We start from the raw sequence: 18906 nt of genomic DNA on the forward strand, positions 1-18906 counted from the left end.
ATCACTATACTTTTTTATTTGTACATTGGCAATACTAGATTAATTATGTCAATCTTTTATTGCAATTTGCAATATTATACTATGTCTTCGTATTGCCGTCATATTTTTTAAGAAAGAAGAGCTCTTTATTAATAAATTATTAAAATAATGCTTATACCTCTCTTGATCTAAGTTTAATGATTACATTCGTACTATATTGAAAACAATTTACAACTTTAAAGCTTTATGTATTATGAAAATACGTGTACCATTGTGCATTGTTAGTGAAAATATGTATGCGTTTTGTAAATAATCAGTAGATAGTTATATTGTTGAAAATGTGGTCATTTTTTTCTCGGGATCCCACTAAGGATTTTCCTTACGAAGTAGGGGATCCAGTACGTGGCCTAGAAGATAAAAGTGTGTGGACACTACATAAGGGCAAGAAAAGGGGCACTCAAGATGAAGTATCAATATTTTTGTTTGATGTCAACAAAAGTTCGGAAACCCTTTTCGATATTGCTAAAGCCTCCTTAAAGAAATTAAAGACTATGAGACACCCAAGCCTTTTACATTATTTAGATAGCTGTGAAACTGAAAAATTTTTATATGTAGCAACAGAATATGTAGAACCTTTAGCAACTCACATAGAAGATATGAAACTAGAGGGTCCCCAGCGTGAATTATTCCTAGCATGGGGTGTATTTCAAATTACTGTATGTATTTTAGAATGTTATATGTTTCAATTTATTGAGTAATATATATAACAATCTTTGCTTTTGAATGATATACCAAGTATATGCTTGAGAAAAATCTTCCTTTTTAAATAATTGTATGAAATATTTTTGTTCGCAGAGAGCATTATCGTTTTTTAATAATGATGGTAATATGAAACACAATAATGTGTGCTTATACTCTGTTTTTGTAACGCTGGCTGGAGAATGGAAACTCGGAGGATTTGAGTTTCTTACAGCACATGGGCAGGATAATTCTAATCCCATGCCTATTAAAATATTACCTGCCTTAGAAATATATGATCCACCAGAAAAAAAAGATTCAACTAAATTGAAATCCATAACTAAATGGTAAGAATATAAAAATTAAATGTAGTGTCATTATAATATTTACAAAATATTCAATACATAATAAACTGGTGAAACAACATCTTCATATTTTTCAATGAATAATTGTTACATGAAGTGTAGAGTAGAATTCAATTTAAGTATAATATTATCGTTTTATAAGATAAAAAATAATTGCGTACAATATTAGTTAAAATTTTATTTCAATGAGAATAATTTGTTTTTATTACTTATTACAATTGAGACAATCACTGTCCCATTTATCATGCATGCTATGGAGTATTCAATTATTTTTTGCTATTGAGGTTATTACTCTGGCCTACTTTAAATTGATAATGTATTAGTGTTATTGTGAGGCAACATCTTAAAATTTCTCAAACTATTTCACTTTACAATATATAAATTTAAAACATTTTTGTATTTTCATTCAAAATTTACATCTATACTCATAAAATAAAGCTAATTTTAAACAAATTGCTTCATACTTCTTCTACTTTTATAAATTATGATCTGTTTTCAATACAATTATATTAGAATACAATACACAATATATAGAAAGTCTCAAGTACACAACTGATGCAGTTACTGTCAGATTCTGTTGCATGCAGACACAATTACTTCAATTACTTTATTTAATTAATATATTATTGCATTATTACATACATATATACACACAATGTTGTTTTAATACAACTTCCTCAACCCAAAGGTTGCCTAAGAGAATAAGACAAGAGACTGTATTAAGCAATATAGCCACCTTATTGTACATTTTGTTTTTATTTTTGCTTTTATATATGTAACATATAATGTATTGTAATATACTGTTATCAGCTCATCAGATATGTGGGGTTTGGGCTGCCTCATATGGGAAGCGTTCAATGGACCATTAACAAACCAACCAGCATTGAAAACAGTAGATAAAATACCAAAACAACTATGTACACTGTACTGTGAATTAGTCAGCGCTAACCCTGCCTCGAGACCTAACCCAGCTGATATTATTACAAGGTATTTAGTTTACATTACAGAGTAGGCCCTAGTACCTAGAGAACCTAGAAGACCTAGTCCCTACTTAGGTACTTTGTTTCCCACTTTCCCTCCAACTGGTATATTGTGGTGTAACTCAATGCCTCAATTTGTGTTTAAACAGTTTCTTAAAGAAATAAGATAAATAATATTTTTCATTATTAAGGTCCTTTCTTTGGAATTATTAGTTTGTTATATAAAAAAATGTGTAAGTAAATTATTTACATGCTAGAGTGGAATAAAGAAATCAATATTATTTATTAGGGAAAACTATTGTGAGTGCTACAATAAAGAAATACTTTGTCCTAGAAAAAGATTTATTATTTTGTTTCATTTCAGATGTCGAAAAATAGGTGGTTACTTCAAAAACGATCTTATAGACACCATGCTCTTTCTAGAAGAAATACAAATCAAAGATAAAATGGAGAAGGCAAAGTTTTTCTCAACATTAAGCAGCTATTTGGATAATTTCCCTGATGCTGTATCCATTCACAAAATCCTGCCTCAATTGCTTACTGCTTTCCATTATGGTGATGCTGGGTCAGCTGTACTGGCACCTATGTTTAAGGTATTTAAACTAGATTATTTTCTTCAGAGGCCGTCATGGTTCAGTAACATAATGTGTGACAGTAAATGCAACAACTGTATATTTATTATATTTTCGTTTTCTTCAGATTACAAAATATAAAAATAATTTCAAAAGTGGGGAACATAGTGTTGTTGGTGTTAGCTTTTATTTGTGGATTTCAAAATGAAAAAGGGGAACTTCAAATGCATTTATTGAGTTCTTATATAGATAACAGTTGCATAGCAAATATGAATATAATTATAATGATAACACAAGTTTCAAGTATGAAGCAAAACTGATTTATTTTCAAAGTACCCCATGCTACAATTATAAAATATAAATGTCAATGTAGGTACACAATGTTACCACTATAAATTATATATAACAATAATCATTGGAAATCGCATCGTCGCTCTCTGTCTCGTCTCACTCTCTTTTCTTGAATGTGTAAAAAAGTACCTTAACACTAAGTTCTACTTAAAAAATAAAAAAAGATATTCTATAATATTTGTTTATAATATTTTAGTTGGGCAAGTTATTAGAAGATGCAGATTACCAAAAGCAAATAGTACCATGTGTAGTAAAATTGTTTGCTTCAAACGACAGGACCACAAGGTCGAGGCTGTTACAGCAATTGGATCAATTTATAATGCACCTCCAGAATTCTACTGTGAGTATAAATAAAAATTGTAGAGGTTTCTCATTTAAAGAAACCTATAAATCTATTTAACTAAGTTGTATGTAAAATACTTACTTGATGGCAATATATATAAGCAATACATTATGATATATGGTGGAAATGGAAGTCTCTTAGTTAGAACAGAATGTCATAACACTAGGTTCCCTCTGCCTACCCAGAAAATATAATAAATACCTATTGGATTCTGCTACCTGTTAGTAAGAGTAATATATAAGAATCGTATCAATCAATCAATCAATCAATCAATCAAATCAGCCTATTTGGGTCCACTGCTGAACATACAGCTGGCGCTGAGCTCTCGATCCTCAGCCTTCCGCATCCAGTTGAAGCCAGAAACCAGCCGAAGAGTGATATAGTTATAATAAAATTATATTTAAATAATAATTAAAAAAATATATTTAATTGTATTTTAATAACGTAATTAATAAAGAAAACTTTTCTTACTAGGTTAACGACCAAATATTTCCACAAGTGGTACACGGTTTCCTGGACACCAATGCAATTATAAGGGAACAGACAGTGAAGTCAATAGTCCATCTGGCACCTAAACTGAACTACAATAACTTAAATGTTGAAGTGCTACGCCATTTTGCGAGGTTACAGTCCAAAGACGATCAGGGTGGAATCAGGTTTGTATGTTATTATGAAATTGATTTATTTAGACTATACTAAAAGCGAAAATAAATTAAAGTATAAATATTGTGGAAGTTTCCATTTCTTTTAACAATCAATATTTTTATATTATGAAACTTGATAAACGTTTTATTCTTAGATAATTTGTTTGACTACTATTTATTATTTAAGATGATGCAGCTGTAATTTTGTTATCCTGGAAAATATATTATTTTTTAATCATAAAATAACCAATAATTTCCAGGACAAATACGACAGTGTGCTTAGGTAAAATTGCAGCACATTTACATCCGCAAATCCGACAGAAAGTTTTGGTGTCAGCTTTTGTGAGGGCCACAAGAGATGCCTTTCCACCAGCAAGACAGGCTGGGGTATTAGCTCTGGCTGCCACTCAGCAGTACTTCTTATTATCTGAAGTTGCCAATCGAGTGTTGCCAGCCTTGTGCCCGTTGACTGCCGATCCGGAGAAGCAGGTAGGTTTTTATTTATTTAATTCTCTGACAAAATACTTGCTTGGCAAGGTGGTGGACAGCCATTTAGTAATATTCCTTACTATCGGAAGTTGCCAACGAATGTTGCCAGTTTTGTGCCTTTTACTGCTGATCTGGAAAAACAGGTGAGTTTAATTTTATTTAAACACAAAAACCCACAAAAATCTTTTTTCACTAGCGCGGCATATAAGTCTAATGACACTTACCGCCACTCAGTAATGCTTTATTGATAGAAGTTGCCACTTAGCAAAGTAGATAGACAGATAAAATTCTTTATTACATACACAAACTGTAAGTACAATAAAAAAAAATACTTCTTATTGGCTGAAAAGTTTCCAGAAAACTAGATCAATTCAATTTTATTTCATTTTCCCACAAAAAAGTCGTTTTTATTATTGCAAGCTATATTTTAAATATATTAATTACCATCTGCATGTTGCAGGTCCGAGATGCTGCATTTAGAACAATAAAAGGTTTCCTTGGCAAGCTGGAGAAAGTTTCTGAAGATCCTAGCTTAAAAGAAGGAATGGGTAAGTCACTAAATAAAACAAGATATCATTTTTTTCTGTTGTCATATTTTTTAAAGGCACTATATTACTAGCAGTGGCAATTATGCCATGATTGGGACATTTGACTATAAACGAGCGCGCCTAAAAAATTTTAAATTTTTACAATAAAACAGTTTTTTTAACATACTTTAAGATTGTTGTCTCTGTAATGCCCAGACTCCGATTGCACAACGTATACATTTTGAGTGTTACTTGAACCCTGAACACAAGCACAAATGGCCGCTCTGGAGCGACAATGCCTTTGGAATTTTAATTTATTTTATAGTTCGGTTAGCAAGTTATGGTTGCCTTGAAGATAAGTTTTCTGAATTTTTGTGTACTCTTTTCTTAATAAATTTGTTTTGATCGTGTGTCATAGAGGCGGACGTGCACACGGCGACGCCGTCGCTGTCCAACGCGGCGGCCACGTGGGCGGGCTGGGCCGTCACCGCCGTCACCGCCAAGTTCTACCGTTCACATTCGGATACGGCGCGCGTGCAACACGCGCCCAAGTCCGTGCTGTCCAAGCCTGGCTCCTTGGGTACGTAGACCATTACCAATACGGCAGTAAAATATAAAAACACAGATACAATGTCTAAGACCTCTAACCCTTGAAAGATGCCCATGTCCCTTGAGAGATGCACATGTGAAGCATTTTTTCTATCAGCTCCACAACTCCAAAATCTGTATTATTACATGAAAACGATATTGTTTTTTTTATATTAATTAGCTTACGGCATCCTGAACATAATCTGTACCAAATAAGTAACAAAATTTATCTATTAAAATATATACAAACATCCAGAACAACCGTCGTCGAGCAGCATGTCGACCACGACGTCGTCGGTGACGTCGATGACGTCGCTCGAGCACAGCGAGTCCGCTTCCGACTACGACCCCGAGCACTGGGACATGACGGCGTGGGGCGAGATCGATTCCAGTGCAGGTAGCTTTTAAATGAATATATTTTAATCACTTTTTTAGGCTTTACTCTGTATCACTCTCATAACAGTACATAGGTATAGAGAACAGGACCCTGGTGGTAAGACTCTCCATTCCCCATTTTCTTCATTGAGGCATTGCATGTTGGAACTCAACGTCATGTTTTGCCTCGTTATCAGAGAGAACATTATTTTTTAATAATAATGTTTAAGTAATTTCTAAAGTAATATTTGAGTGTATTAATAACTAGCGTAACTAACGCGGCTTCGCCCGCTTAAACTTGTTATAATATTGTTGCTAGCCAGATACATAAATTGTAATGCTATGTTTAATTCTAATGTGTAAGCTATTACAGTAAAATTTCATCTAAATCCGTTTAGTATCCTCGAAAACTTTCATATTTATAATAGTAGTAGGATAAAAAGAAAATATTAATGAACAAGGCATAAGCGTATGACTGTAAACGCGACACGCGCGTGTTTGCTTCTCACTCGGGGTAATGAATTATTATGTAATAATATTTTTATTCTTTTTTGCTCTGGTAAAAAGTCAAAGAGTGACGTTGACTGAAAGTAGGAAACGGACTATATGCGGGATACAGCGTGAAGCTGTAATAAAAAGTATGAATTTGGAATATTAAATTAAAAATATGAAACCACCTATATATTTTTTTGTCTATTAGGTACAACAGCAGCAAGTGCGAAGTCGCCACCCAGCAGCGGTAGTGCCCAAGCCACGCCCGGCCTCGCCGCGCTGTGCGAGGACGACTGGGACAACGAGTGGGGCACCTTGCAGGAACAGCCAGTGCGTATAATAGTTATTAGAGTTATTAACGCAAAAAATATAAACTAGTCAAAACAAAATAAGGGCCACTACGTATTTTTGCACTTTGGGTTAATTTATTCACATGAATGCAATCTTGAGTGGTTGGTACTTACGGTACGTTCATCTTAAGTGTTGACAAGTCCTATTTGAGTATACTGCCAGCAAAAAATTGAAAAAGTAGGTAGATTTAAAGATTTATTGAAACCACTTGATTTTACCCTTATTTAAGTTGATAGTTAAATTCAGTCAAAGTTTGGAACTAGTCGTGTGTAGTTCAAATAATGTTTAACTATCGTGTTAATTGATCTTTTGCGAATACTATGCCACGTATTCGACGAGATCTGGACTTGCCAACCATAATCAGAGCTGTAACTTTAATTCAAGAAGGACATTCACAGCGTTCTGTAGCTCTACAGCTCGGCTATTCACGAAGAGCGGTCCAAAATGGTTGGAATCGTTTTCAAGAGAGGGGAACGGCATCCAGTAGACGAGTATCAGGCAGAATTAGATCCACCACCGCGCAAGAAGACCGCTATGTTCTCTTGACTGCGCGAAGAGAGCGTTTTATCACCGCTCACTGCTTACAAACTCGCTTGCGACAAGTCACAGGTGCCCGTGTTAGTGATCAAACAATTAGGAAATGGTTGCACGAAGACCAGCAGTTCTCCAGAAGACGAATATTGCGAATTTCACTAACAAGTGCTCATCGTGCAAACCGATTAGCGTATGCAAGGCAATATCTTGCCTGGGACATAAGTGACTGGAGCACAGTGTTGTTTACTGATGAGAGTAATGTGATATTTTTTAATGATGATAGGTGCATTAGTGTTTGGAGACGTAAAGGTGAGCGATTTTCAGATGCTTGCATCCTAGAAAGTGACAGATTCGGGGTCCTAATGTGATGGTGTGGGGAGGCATCAGTCTATCGGGTACAATTGAACTAATAATCCTAAACGGAGGCACTGTAACAGCTCAGCGATACATTGAAGAGGTTATCAGACCTTATGTGGTTCCTTTTGCTCAGAGAATTGGTGCAAGATTCAAGCTGATGCACGACAATGCACGCGCACACACCGCTCGAGCCACCAAAACAGCTCTAGAGGAGGCTGATATTGAGGTGTTACCTTGGTCTGCCAACAGTCCAGACCTCAACCCGATAGAATACATGTGGAATCTACTCAAACGAAGCGATCGAAGTACTGACCGGCCCGTACATAACAAGCCACAGCTTATTGAAGTGCTGAAATCAAGCTGGGAGCAAATTCCTCAAGAAACTGTACGAAACCTGATTGAAAGTGTTCCTTACAGGCCTCAGGATTGTGTACAAAAATGAGGAGGATACACACGATACTGAAGACAACCAAAAAATAAGCTTTAGAAATGCTAAAAGTTGTTGAAAGCTTTATGAGCGGGAGTGAATTTTTTGTCAAAATTGCATAGTTAATTGAAAAAATTGTAAGTTAATTTTATTGGATCGATTTTAATTAAATTTTAAGTTAATTACATTAGAAAATGGTAAAGCTAATGAACTTCATCATTTTTTAATACCTAAGTCCCAGTAACACATAAATATACTTGAAAATTGCAGTGGCCCTTATTTTGTTTTGAGTAGTATATATAAGCACTTATAAGATCACTTTGGTTTTGTTCTATCTGTTATATAAATAAAACATAATAACTTATTATATAAAACTAAATTCTTATCACTTTATTTGACATGTCAAATCAAAAAGTATATAATTTATCATCCACAGACTGCAGAAGCTGAACTAGCGAGCCCATCAGAAACATGGAACAATGCTCAATGGAACGAACCACCCAATCCCATCAACCAGAGCAACCTAAGCAACCTGAGCAACCAGAGCAACCTGAGCAACCAGAACAACTTGAGTAACCAAAGTAACTCGAGTAATATAAATAATGCGAACGCGACATATGTAAGAGTGTCTCGTCTAGAACACCGTCCGGCGCACCAGAACAGTGGTGATTCTTTAGGAGGCTGGGAAGATGGGGATTTTGAACCGATAGAAGAAAATGCGGATGGTTAGTGCACGCAGTATATGTCTATATAAATAGTATATATGGCTACTGTCTCTTGATTGATATATAAATTTAACCCCTTAATGTTATTGTTGTATTATAGCAAAATTATACAAGTCTTTACATAAATTGTAGCCTATATGTTATTTTGATGTATTATAAGTGCGAATTTCTATCAGAATGTTTTCTAACACCTTACAAATCTTCATATTAATTTTGAACGTAAATATTCACAGTATTAGCAGTTACTTATACATCATCCTAGTTCTAAGTAACAATTTATAAAAATAATGTAGTCTTTAACAGAAATATCTTAATAGGAACGGAGTATCTTAACATTACGTTTCCTCTACCTAGCCTTACCTAACTCTGACAATTTATTACAGAAAACAACGCATCGAAAATGGACGAAATGAGACGAAAACGTGAAGAAAGAAAGTTACAAAGGCAACGTGAAATGGAAGCGAGACGCAACGCCCGCGGACAAGGACCAATGAAATTAGGCACCAAAATTACAACCCCCCCACCCCCTTTTTAATCCCCCTATCACTATTTCAACCCAACTTTTTTCCTACTTAACTTTTTCCCTATAAAGAATTGTTCAATTTTTCCCGAAATTTGTACTTTGTTTATTGAAGTATTTATAAATTATGTGTATAATTGTAATTTAATTAGTTTTTATTTGTGCTAAATGTATTAGAAGTTATTTATCATTTTTGTTTGCACTAATATTAGTGATTACATAATTTTAAAAAAAGTATATTAACTAATTTAGTTATTTTATATATTATTATTTATGTGTCATGACATTCCTTAAATATTATTTGACTTGTAATTTATGAATACTTCAAATGTGTCTAAGAAATAATGTATTTATTCCGCACACTTTAAAATTCAGTAAAATTGAGAGATATATAGTTTTGAAATTCTTTTGCATAATATAGTCTTATAACAAGGTACGTTTTCACACTGGTATCCGTTTTCCGTCCGAATTGGCGAAACTCAACGCCGTGCTTTTCCTTGTCAGAGCGTGAAAATGAAAATAATAAATTTGTAATCGAACCTACAACTGTCACGTATATATTCATATGCTGCCTCCTTTTGCCACAATGACATATTTATGTGCAAAAAGAGACAAGAGTTTCTTTTACCTTAATTATTTTTAAATTTATCTTAATAAATTAATATAAAAGGAACATGGATTGCTATCGCAATATTGTATTAACTTTATTAAAAAGGTTATAATATGATAATATTTACAATTTTTTACATTACAACTAATAAATAAAGATGGTTCTGTTCTGTTCTGTTCTTTCTATTATGGCGTTCCGAACGTGCCAGTTGAGCACAAAATCACTTCGCCAGTTAAATTAAGATGGTTTCATTCCTTTATCTGTTGAAGGTTAATTTGTATTAATAAACTTTTTTATAATTCACATGCGAAATAAATACATTATTACATTTAAAATAGCATAATATAAATCCATTTTTATCAACCAGTTGTTTAAACGAATGTTTTATTAAATTTTATTCCAAATATATTAATCTTGTACATATAATGAAATATTGTATTATATTTTCATTGTATAAACACTTTATGTAAAACAAATTAATAACTCAAATCACATTTTAAAAGAAAATCTGTAGGACAATAAAGCATTTGAAGTTATCAACACTTAAAATCTCACAGATGATAATAATTTATCAAGATCTCAAGTCTGGAAAGCCATCTAGATAAGGGTTATGATAAGATAAGATTAATTTTACTAAAACTCACGTTATTAATAATGTTTTACATACATAAATAGCTTCACGCTTTATCTCTAGTGGGGTAGTCAGAGAGAACGCAACGCCAAGCGCTACGGTCTCTACATACCGTTTTCGCCTCGTCTACTGTCATCAACCTTCCTCCAGTATCTTTGATACTGTGTTTTCGAAGGCCAACCCCCTTAATATGGAGGATGGAGCTACAAATAGCTAATTTATTTAATTTTTAATTTATTTATTACACTGGTATTTTTATGTTGTGTAACAAGCGTGCGACTGTAAACGCGACTATTAGAATTTGGCGGAAAATAGGGAACGGAGTGTCTTAACACTAGGTTCCCTCTGCCTACCCTGCAGTGTGTGGTATATAGCGTAAAACTGATTTTTATATAATATAATAAAAACAAATAATATTTTTTATAAATGAATTTTTTTTTTGGACATTTAGTTTAAACAGCTGGTTGAAATTGTAATTCCAACAGAACGAAGCCTTCTATTAATAGTATTAATTGCGTGGTAATAAAGCATATCGACTGCTGACGACGTTGACTATGTTTCATCTTAATTATAAATTAAAGATATTATTTAAATAATACATTTTCCAATGCTTATGAAAATTTATTATTAAATTATATAATTTTGAGTATTCGCTTTTGGTTTTATTTTATACCTTTTATTTCTTTAAAAAAATACTTTCAGAAAATGGTCATTTTTTCTAAATACAAAGTTTTAATGAATGTGTTGTGGGTTCGAAATAAAAGGGAGTGGGTTATAAATTCGATTCCCACTCGGGAAAATTAATTATTTAATATATCTTAATCATTTCAGCGCTATGGAAACAAGATAAAGCGTGGCTTTTGATTTACGCCACTCAACAAGCAATATCTCGAAAAATGGGGAACGAAGTGTCTTAACTCTGGATTCCCATTTTCTGTAGGGTACCGTGAAGCAAGAGAACAGTGTTTTTTTTCTCCGGTTAGAAGTTTTTTCTCTATTAGGAATATGTTTTTGTTTATTAGTTTACGTGATACCTAAATATAATAAATATTTTGCTTCGTTGAATTGGATGGCATATCAACAGTGTTAATTCTAAGAATCAATTCGATCAATAAGAAAGTCTGTAAACTTTGCTGAATTTTGTATCTTAATATGTAGATATTAATCGAACGTAAACAAATTATGAAAATTTCAGGGAAGTGATCAAAATAATGAAATATATTGTTCGAAAGAAAAAATATTTGAAGTAAGTAGTCCCCGGATTTTAACTAATGCTTAAGTAAATTAAAAAAATATATATCAGTAGTTTAAAGGTTATTTTATTAACCGCAATAATATTGTAGATTAACTTATACAAAATAGTTAAATACTTTATATAAGTAGATAAAGTGTCACTCCATCGCACAGTAAATATTTTCATATTAATAGATACGACTACGAAGATTAGACTTCTATTGCTCCTTCGTTAGATCTGTAAAAAAAATATAGATCTTATATATTTTTAATCAATCAGCTTCATGCTGTATTCTGCACACAGCAGGGTGGACAAAGTGTTAATACACTCCGTTCCCCACTTTCAGCCGAATTCTGATGACATTTCAATGATATAAGTATATTAAATAAATTAATCCTTCACTATAAATTTACAAATTGTAAACACTGATGTAGTTGTGTTAGGTACATGTATTTACCAGACCGATCAGTATTTCGCCTAAGGTGTCCTAATAAGTTAAGTTTGCCAAATCACGAAATTCTGCTACATCTACGTTTCATGTTTGGTGGATAAAGATACCTTATTAGAAGTATAAAAACAAAAGCACTTCCGTCGCGTAATACTGAAACAGAGTAGGTAAACTGCAAATTTTTACTGTTTGAAATAAATATTTATATTTAGCAGAATGAGATGTTGATCCTTTCGTTGCAATAGTTTATTCAAATAATATTAATCAAAATTATTTAAAATTACATTAATTATATATAAATAGAGAAATATTTTAGTTTTTTTAATTATAAAATGTAGAAACACTCGTCATTCGGTATTACCTGAATGCACTATACTGAACTACACAATAAAGCTAACATCTACTAAACTTAAACATTTACATTTTATAATAAAATCTGTAATATGGCTGGTGACATCTAATATTAAATGTATATGCAATGATAATTATTAAATTACACATTTTAACATGCACCAAACATGGTATTTCTTTTGTTGAGCAAAAGAAATAAGGAATAATTTTAAAAAAATGCACATAAAAAAGCTTTCAAAATAATTCTACGAAAATAGAGAATCAAATGAAACAAAAAATGTATGCAAAAAATATTTAATAAGCATCAGGTTAGTAAATACAAATGGCAACTTACAGACTATTAAGTATAAAAACAGCAAGCTTTAATGTTATTGACAAATGTTTAATAAAATAATAATGAAAAAAAAAACAAAAATAACATAAAATCACAAATAGCGAAATGATAAACAAAGTAAGGAAAAAACAACGTACACTGAGGGAACCTTATTAACTAAACACATTCACGTGCTAAGACACCCTGAAATCAATTCAACACCCCATCAATATGAGAATTTTACATTTTAAAATGGTTTTAAACAATTAAATAAAAAGCTTTTTCTTTTTATTAATATGTAAAATAAAATTATTGATGGATAGAAGTATTGACCCTGCTACTGTAAGAACACAAGCCAAGCAGTGACCTCTATTATATTGAATTATCGATGAAAATGATTTTAATATACTTATATAATTACTTTTTAAAATTGACAAACATTTAAAAAAATGTAATTTCAACCAATGATATTTGCTTGCAAGACTCATTCATATTATTATCACATATTCATAAACCAATGTTAGAAACAACAATAAATATTGATTAATTCGTTTATTTCAAAACAGTTTTAACAATATTCGATATTTCGTTGCGAGGTCAGCTCGGTGGCGGTGCCTACTTACAGTTTGGAGCGCAGGTCGGATGCCCCAGCGGCTAATTGTCAAGATGGCTCTTCGAATCTGGAATATTATTATTATATAAATACAAACAATCCGTTTTTAATTTTTATATATTTGTACAACATCAAGTTATCATTAAAAAATGTCTCCGTTTGATACTGGCTTGAGAAAGATAAAATTTAAAACTTATATACAGGCAAAACTGATGTCTTAAAAAATAGTATGGAAACTATGGATACTAGTTGGGATGGGCATGAGAAAGATCAGTTTTGTCCATTAAAAGTCTTGTTTACAATAGCTTGGTTTACTCATAGAATTAGAATATTCTTTTTATTGCCTCTCTTTTTACTTGTTATGTATAAATCTCATAATCAGTTATGGAACTCTACACTAAGACCTAGATATATTTCTTGGTAAATATTCCTGGCATTCAGTGGTTTAAATGGTTCATTATTAAATAATATAATATGTAAACAGTTGTTTTTTCATTTGGAAATTTATATAAAAAAATTCAAATAAAAAAATATTTTTTTGTTTTTATTTATACAAAAATTTTTGGGGTGAGCGTAGACCACTCGACATGTCTACAACACAATTTCACAATAAAGATCTATTAAGCAAATCTCGTATATCAAGTATTTTGTCGCTATCTACACACTCGAACACTTAAAGTTATCTTTACCAATATCTTCTTATCAGTCCCATTCAAATAATCAATATAACATTATTATTTTAGTTTTATCACTTAGCGAACAAATAAGCAATAAAGTGAAAGAGAATCTTATTTATTACTTTTTTTTCTATGCTATTAGCCCTATTGGCTTTTACAGCGGGGATTCGAAGAAAGAGGGTACTCTGTCCCTGAAAAATTTACAAGCACTACATGGCTGCTTGAGAGGATGTTGAAGGCGGTCTTCTGCGAGACATGAACTTAGGCTTACGACCGTCCATCGGGCTGGGACCCTTATCCCTAGTGAAGACACGACTGGGGACTACATAGAATAATTTTACTGCATTCGCACTCTGTCGATTCATACGTTTTGGATACAATAAATGCAGATGTTATAAAATTTCTTGAAGTCAAAGACAAGTTCAAAGTCATGAGATCTTTTATTATACTCAGGAAAATTATTATCCTTATCTATAATATCTATGATGAAGATAATAAAATTATGTAAAAATGGAATTTGTATTGTATAAGCATTAAATACAATTAGGGAAACAAAATATCATAAAACAAATAGAATAAATGAAAACAACATTTATTTTCTAAATACCTCATGTTCATAGCGTTAGAGTTGCCCGGCTCGAGTTTGTATCCCAAAGTTTCGTAGAACTTAATAAGTTTATCTTTGCAGTCCAGCGACATTTTGTAGCAGCCGAGCTCTTGAGCCAATAACGAGACTGTTACGACGATTCTATAATAAAATTGCACTTTCTCACTAACACACACTATATTTTGGACCAATAAATATAACATTTTTTACCAATTCATACAATATTTTTTATAAACGTACATCACATGTCAAAACACTTTTTATTTTCAAAGTTTTGAGCGATATATAAACATGGATAAAAAAATAATAAGGGTATAACCAATTATTTTTTTAATAATTTTTAAAAACCACTTTTTGTAAAATTCTTTTATTGTATTTTATCAATTATTTTGAACCAAATTATAATTAAATAATAAAACGAATACTTTAATTTATGTAGAAAAAAGCATGCTAATAAAATACTAAACAACTTACAATTTCCCTAGTTGTTTTCCTCGGTACGTGTCGTTTACTACTACATCTTCAAGACGACCTCTCTAAAACAAAATTAAACATAAAACATAAATAACTAAAAAATAATTATTAAACTTAATATATTTTTATTTAGTTCCACATATATCAAACCTGTACGTTTTAAGTTTTTTTGTCCAGAAAATGCTAATATGTAACAAGATATAAAATATGTATGACATATTATTAATTCTAGCTCACACTAAAACCTCATAAACCATTCTAAATTCAAACTCAACAATAATTACAGTTTTTTTAAAGTTAAATAATCAATGTTTGAGGAAAGACTATTAAAAAATTTTGATTGCCTCTCATGTAATATCTTAAAAAAAGAAAATATTTCATTCTTACACCAAATGTGCTATATTACATCACGTTGATAGTTTTATTAACTTAGGCACTCAGTCTTTTTTTTTTCAAATGGACTTTATTGCAAAGGCACTCGCTGTCATACGCAACTCTTATTTATCTTCATTTGACCACAGAAGCAGAACTAACATAGCTTATAATTAGATAATAAAATAAGTAAAATAACTTTAAAACTTACGACCGAGCAGTTGTGGATGAATTTCTGTTCTATGGTAAGCGTTGCAGCACCAATAATTTTCGATATGCGTTTGTCTTCGATCACAGTCACGTAGTAACCTCCAGCACTCTTCATTTGAGTAAATCTCTCTAGAAGTAAACATATATTATTAATATTCGTAATATTTCTTTAGCTTCAGCAGGGTAGGCAGAGGGAACTTAGTGTTAAGACATTTCGGTCCCCACGCTCCGTCCAATTTTCAAGACATTGCGTTTTGAGTAAGTGTGGTACTGAGAGTGAGTGAGTGAGTGAGTGAGTGAGTGAGTGAGTGAGGCGGCATTCTAACCAGAACAGGGAAATGAAAATTTATACTAATATAAACGAGCTGAAGTTTGTTTGTTTGTTTACACGCCAAGATCTCTGGAACTACTGGTCGCATTTTCTTTTTGTTTTTTTTGTATGAAAGCGACATTCTTCAGGTGCAGTTGCGGTTGCAACGGTTAATTCTTAATTCGGTTTAATTCTTAGTTAGCCTTAAATAATGAAATAATAATAATTAATAATAATAATAACATCGTATTACTTTAGCCGCGCGACAAAAAATTATTCCATCATCAAGGAGATTTTATGAAGATAAGCTTTGTCTTTTATAGCATATAAATTGGACGTATACTTTTCGAGAAAATGTAAAATTAAAATAATTTAACTTTTCATAGGCTCGAGTACCCCGGGGGGCGCCCTTTCCGCCGCTTTCATCCTCGAAAGCAGTCGCGTAATGCTTGCACTTTCTCAAAATTATGAAAAATGATTTAATGTATAAATTATATAATCAATCTTATGGCACATGCAGCATAATAGACTAGAAAAAGTATTATTTTTTGTTTGACTTAGGCACATATTTCAAATGCAAATAAAAGAATGATATACATTTTCATATCATAATCTATTAAAAATTTTATTATTGCTTACAAAATAACCTTGGAATATTGCAATTTTTTTGTAATTAAAATGTAATTCCTAAGACTTGCCTATTTTTAAATTATCATACTGACTTATTGCGTATGCAACAAACATTTTGCAATTAATTTTGCCTTTCACTCAAAGTATGTCAGATTTCTTTTAATATACACTATTATATTTGTACTTTTATCATATTATATCATCCATTAAAAACATTTTAAAAGCAAAACTGTTTATTTTTCAGCTTCACACATGTAGAGAGAACCTAGTGACAACACACTCTATTCTATGCTTTCCACCTTAATTCCAGACCAGATTGTGAAGTTTACTTCAGAATGTTCCTTACACAATCAGGAACCTGGTGCTTCTGCAGTTGATCTTAGCAAAATGTAAATATGAAAATAATTCATACCCATGAATAGGATTTGAACTCACAAATATTACATTTTATAATCAGACACTGTTCCACTAGACCACAATGGTCTCAATTTTACTTATTAATCTTAAAAAAAACTAAATATAAATATCTACAAACAGGTTTTATAACAAAAAAAACTAATTTTATTGCATTGTTAATGAGCAGGAAGAACAAGTTGTAAATGTCACTATAGTACGCCCATACTGGTTTTAAAAGGCCATACAAATCAAACGTCTTTAATGACCTTTACATTCTTTTGTGGAACAGTAATTTTTTAAACATTGTTTATAAGACATTATTTTTATTTTGCTGGACATGAAGTAACCATTGTTCAATATCATGTTGTTTTTAGTATAATAAAATTGATTGTATTTTTTTATTCTACCTACAATATACTCTATTAAATAACAAAAGAGGAGATTAAATGAGGGTATTCTAATACATGATGACATGTAACTTTTTTTATGACAAATCTTTAACTAAAGTTAATGATTTTTTAAAAATGAGGGTATTCTATATTTAAATCAAAATATTCTAATTTAATTATTTTAAACATCATTAATGAGTTTTGTTTTTATTATATCAAGCACATAATCCACCAATCATTGATAATGAATAATTATTTTCAATCTTAATTAAAAAAATTATAACATACCATCAAACTGTTTTCTAGTAATATTTCCCGTACTTGTAAGTTGGCTTAGTAACTGGAGAAACCCTTTATCATAATCAGCCCTTTGTAACGGTCTTACAACCATCCAATCTTCACCTGGCTGTGCAGCACTTATGGGAGGGTTAAACTTAGCTGGACTCCTGCTGAAGTCTAACTTTAAAAGAATTTCTGGACAGTATAAATATTCTGAATAGCCATCCTATAATAAAAAGAAATATCTTGTAGTAATTATATTTTTATTTTTGGCAAAATTGAACTCTATAATTCAACTAAATAAATATTTTTTTATTGAATAAAGCAAGCAAGTGAAATTTGAATCCATATTAAATATGTTCAAAAATACCCTTTTGAATTTTGTTCCAACAGTCAGAGCAACATTGTAATAAAATATTGTTTTAAATAAGAAAACTTTATGAAATTAATTAATGAATGCCTTACCTCGATACCATGTTTTTCCATACCCATTTTTGTTAGTTAATTGAGTTATCACTGAAATGACACAATTACTAACACATGTTTCGTTAAAAATATTCCAACTAAGTCAACGTCGTCGTGGCAAGAGCGACATAAGCGCAGTTATCACCGGTCTTCTAAGAATGTCAATGGAAATGGAATCTAGTTTAATTTTACTTCAGCCAACAGCCAATATTAATAACTGATTGGTTATATTTGAAAAGTTTTACGCTTTGAAATATTCGTATTGGTCACAAACTTAACACGAAAAGTGAAAGTAAATTGTGATACTGTCAAGATACACGCACGCATACGCAATATGTATAAAGTGTATATATAAATTCTGAATTATTTAAGGTAAAACTCAATTAGATCGTTACGTGGAGGATACGTAAAGAGTCAATATATGATAATTATAAATATATTAGATATTTCATTATCATATGAAATATCTTTAATTGGTATCAGCTGTGAAACATCATGTATGTATTATTGTATATATATAATGTAAATTTGACATTTGAC

At 31.5% G+C, this 18906-nt stretch overlaps 2 protein-coding genes across 3 annotated transcripts; one reads left to right on the plus strand and one right to left on the minus strand.

Moving 5' to 3' along the window:
* Positions 1-58: 58 nt before the first annotated feature.
* On the plus strand, positions 59-11250 carry yata (N-terminal kinase-like protein yata). The gene is made up of 13 exons (XM_085189190.1): positions 59-695; positions 835-1064; positions 1893-2069; positions 2427-2655; positions 3182-3325; positions 3803-3984; positions 4233-4461; positions 4922-5009; positions 5407-5568; positions 5833-5973; positions 6652-6773; positions 8549-8837; positions 9221-11250. The coding sequence occupies exons 1-13, from the start codon at positions 318-320 to the stop codon at positions 9370-9372; spliced, it is 2523 nt and encodes an 840-aa protein (XP_085045316.1). The 5' UTR covers positions 59-317; the 3' UTR covers positions 9373-11250.
* A 647-nt stretch (positions 11251-11897) lies between these two features.
* Positions 11898-18894, minus strand: Gnpnat (glucosamine 6-phosphate N-acetyltransferase). 2 transcript variants are annotated; one of them, XM_085189197.1, is made up of 7 exons: positions 18367-18894; positions 17911-18127; positions 15899-16026; positions 15316-15377; positions 14842-14982; positions 13568-13624; positions 11898-12069 (listed from the first exon to the last, which is right to left on the minus strand). In XM_085189197.1, exons 1-6 carry the CDS (start codon positions 18391-18393, stop codon positions 13606-13608), a joined length of 594 nt encoding a protein of 197 aa, XP_085045323.1. In that variant the 5' UTR covers positions 18394-18894; the 3' UTR covers positions 11898-12069; positions 13568-13605. The 2 variants fall into 2 exon arrangements, with proteins under 2 accessions (XP_085045323.1, XP_085045322.1); XM_085189196.1 differs by lacking the exon at positions 11898-12069 and having other exon boundaries at positions 13482-13624; positions 18367-18873.
* Positions 18895-18906: the final 12 nt, after the last annotated feature.

The sequence above is a fragment of the Heliconius melpomene genome, chromosome 8, assembly GCF_056956725.1.
Source record: "Heliconius melpomene rosina isolate 202511_hmr_F chromosome 8, ASM5695672v1, whole genome shotgun sequence".
NCBI classification, from domain to species: Eukaryota; Metazoa; Arthropoda; class Insecta; order Lepidoptera; family Nymphalidae; genus Heliconius; species Heliconius melpomene.

What these genes read in the sequence shown, in the direction of transcription:
- yata (XM_085189190.1), top strand. Translation starts at nt 318, where the DNA reads ATGTGGTCATTTTTTTCTCGGGATCCCACTAAGGATTTTCCTTACGAA. An exon ending in CCAGCTGATATTATTACAAG is followed by an intron (nt 2,070 to 2,426) that starts GTATTTAGTTTA and finishes GTTTCATTTCAG; the next exon opens with ATGTCGAAAAATAGGTGGTT. An exon ending in TAGCTTAAAAGAAGGAATGG is followed by an intron (nt 5,010 to 5,406) that starts GTAAGTCACTAA and finishes CGTGTGTCATAG; the next exon opens with AGGCGGACGTGCACACGGCG.
- Gnpnat (XM_085189197.1), bottom strand. Translation starts at nt 18,393, where the DNA reads ATGGGTATGGAAAAACATGGTATCGAG. An exon ending in TACTAGAAAACAGTTTGATG is followed by an intron (nt 16,027 to 17,910) that starts GTATGTTATAAT and finishes GTTTACTTCTAG; the next exon opens with AGAGATTTACTCAAATGAAG. An exon ending in GGAAAACAACTAGGGAAATT is followed by an intron (nt 14,983 to 15,315) that starts GTAAGTTGTTTA and finishes ATTTTATTATAG; the next exon opens with AATCGTCGTAACAGTCTCGT.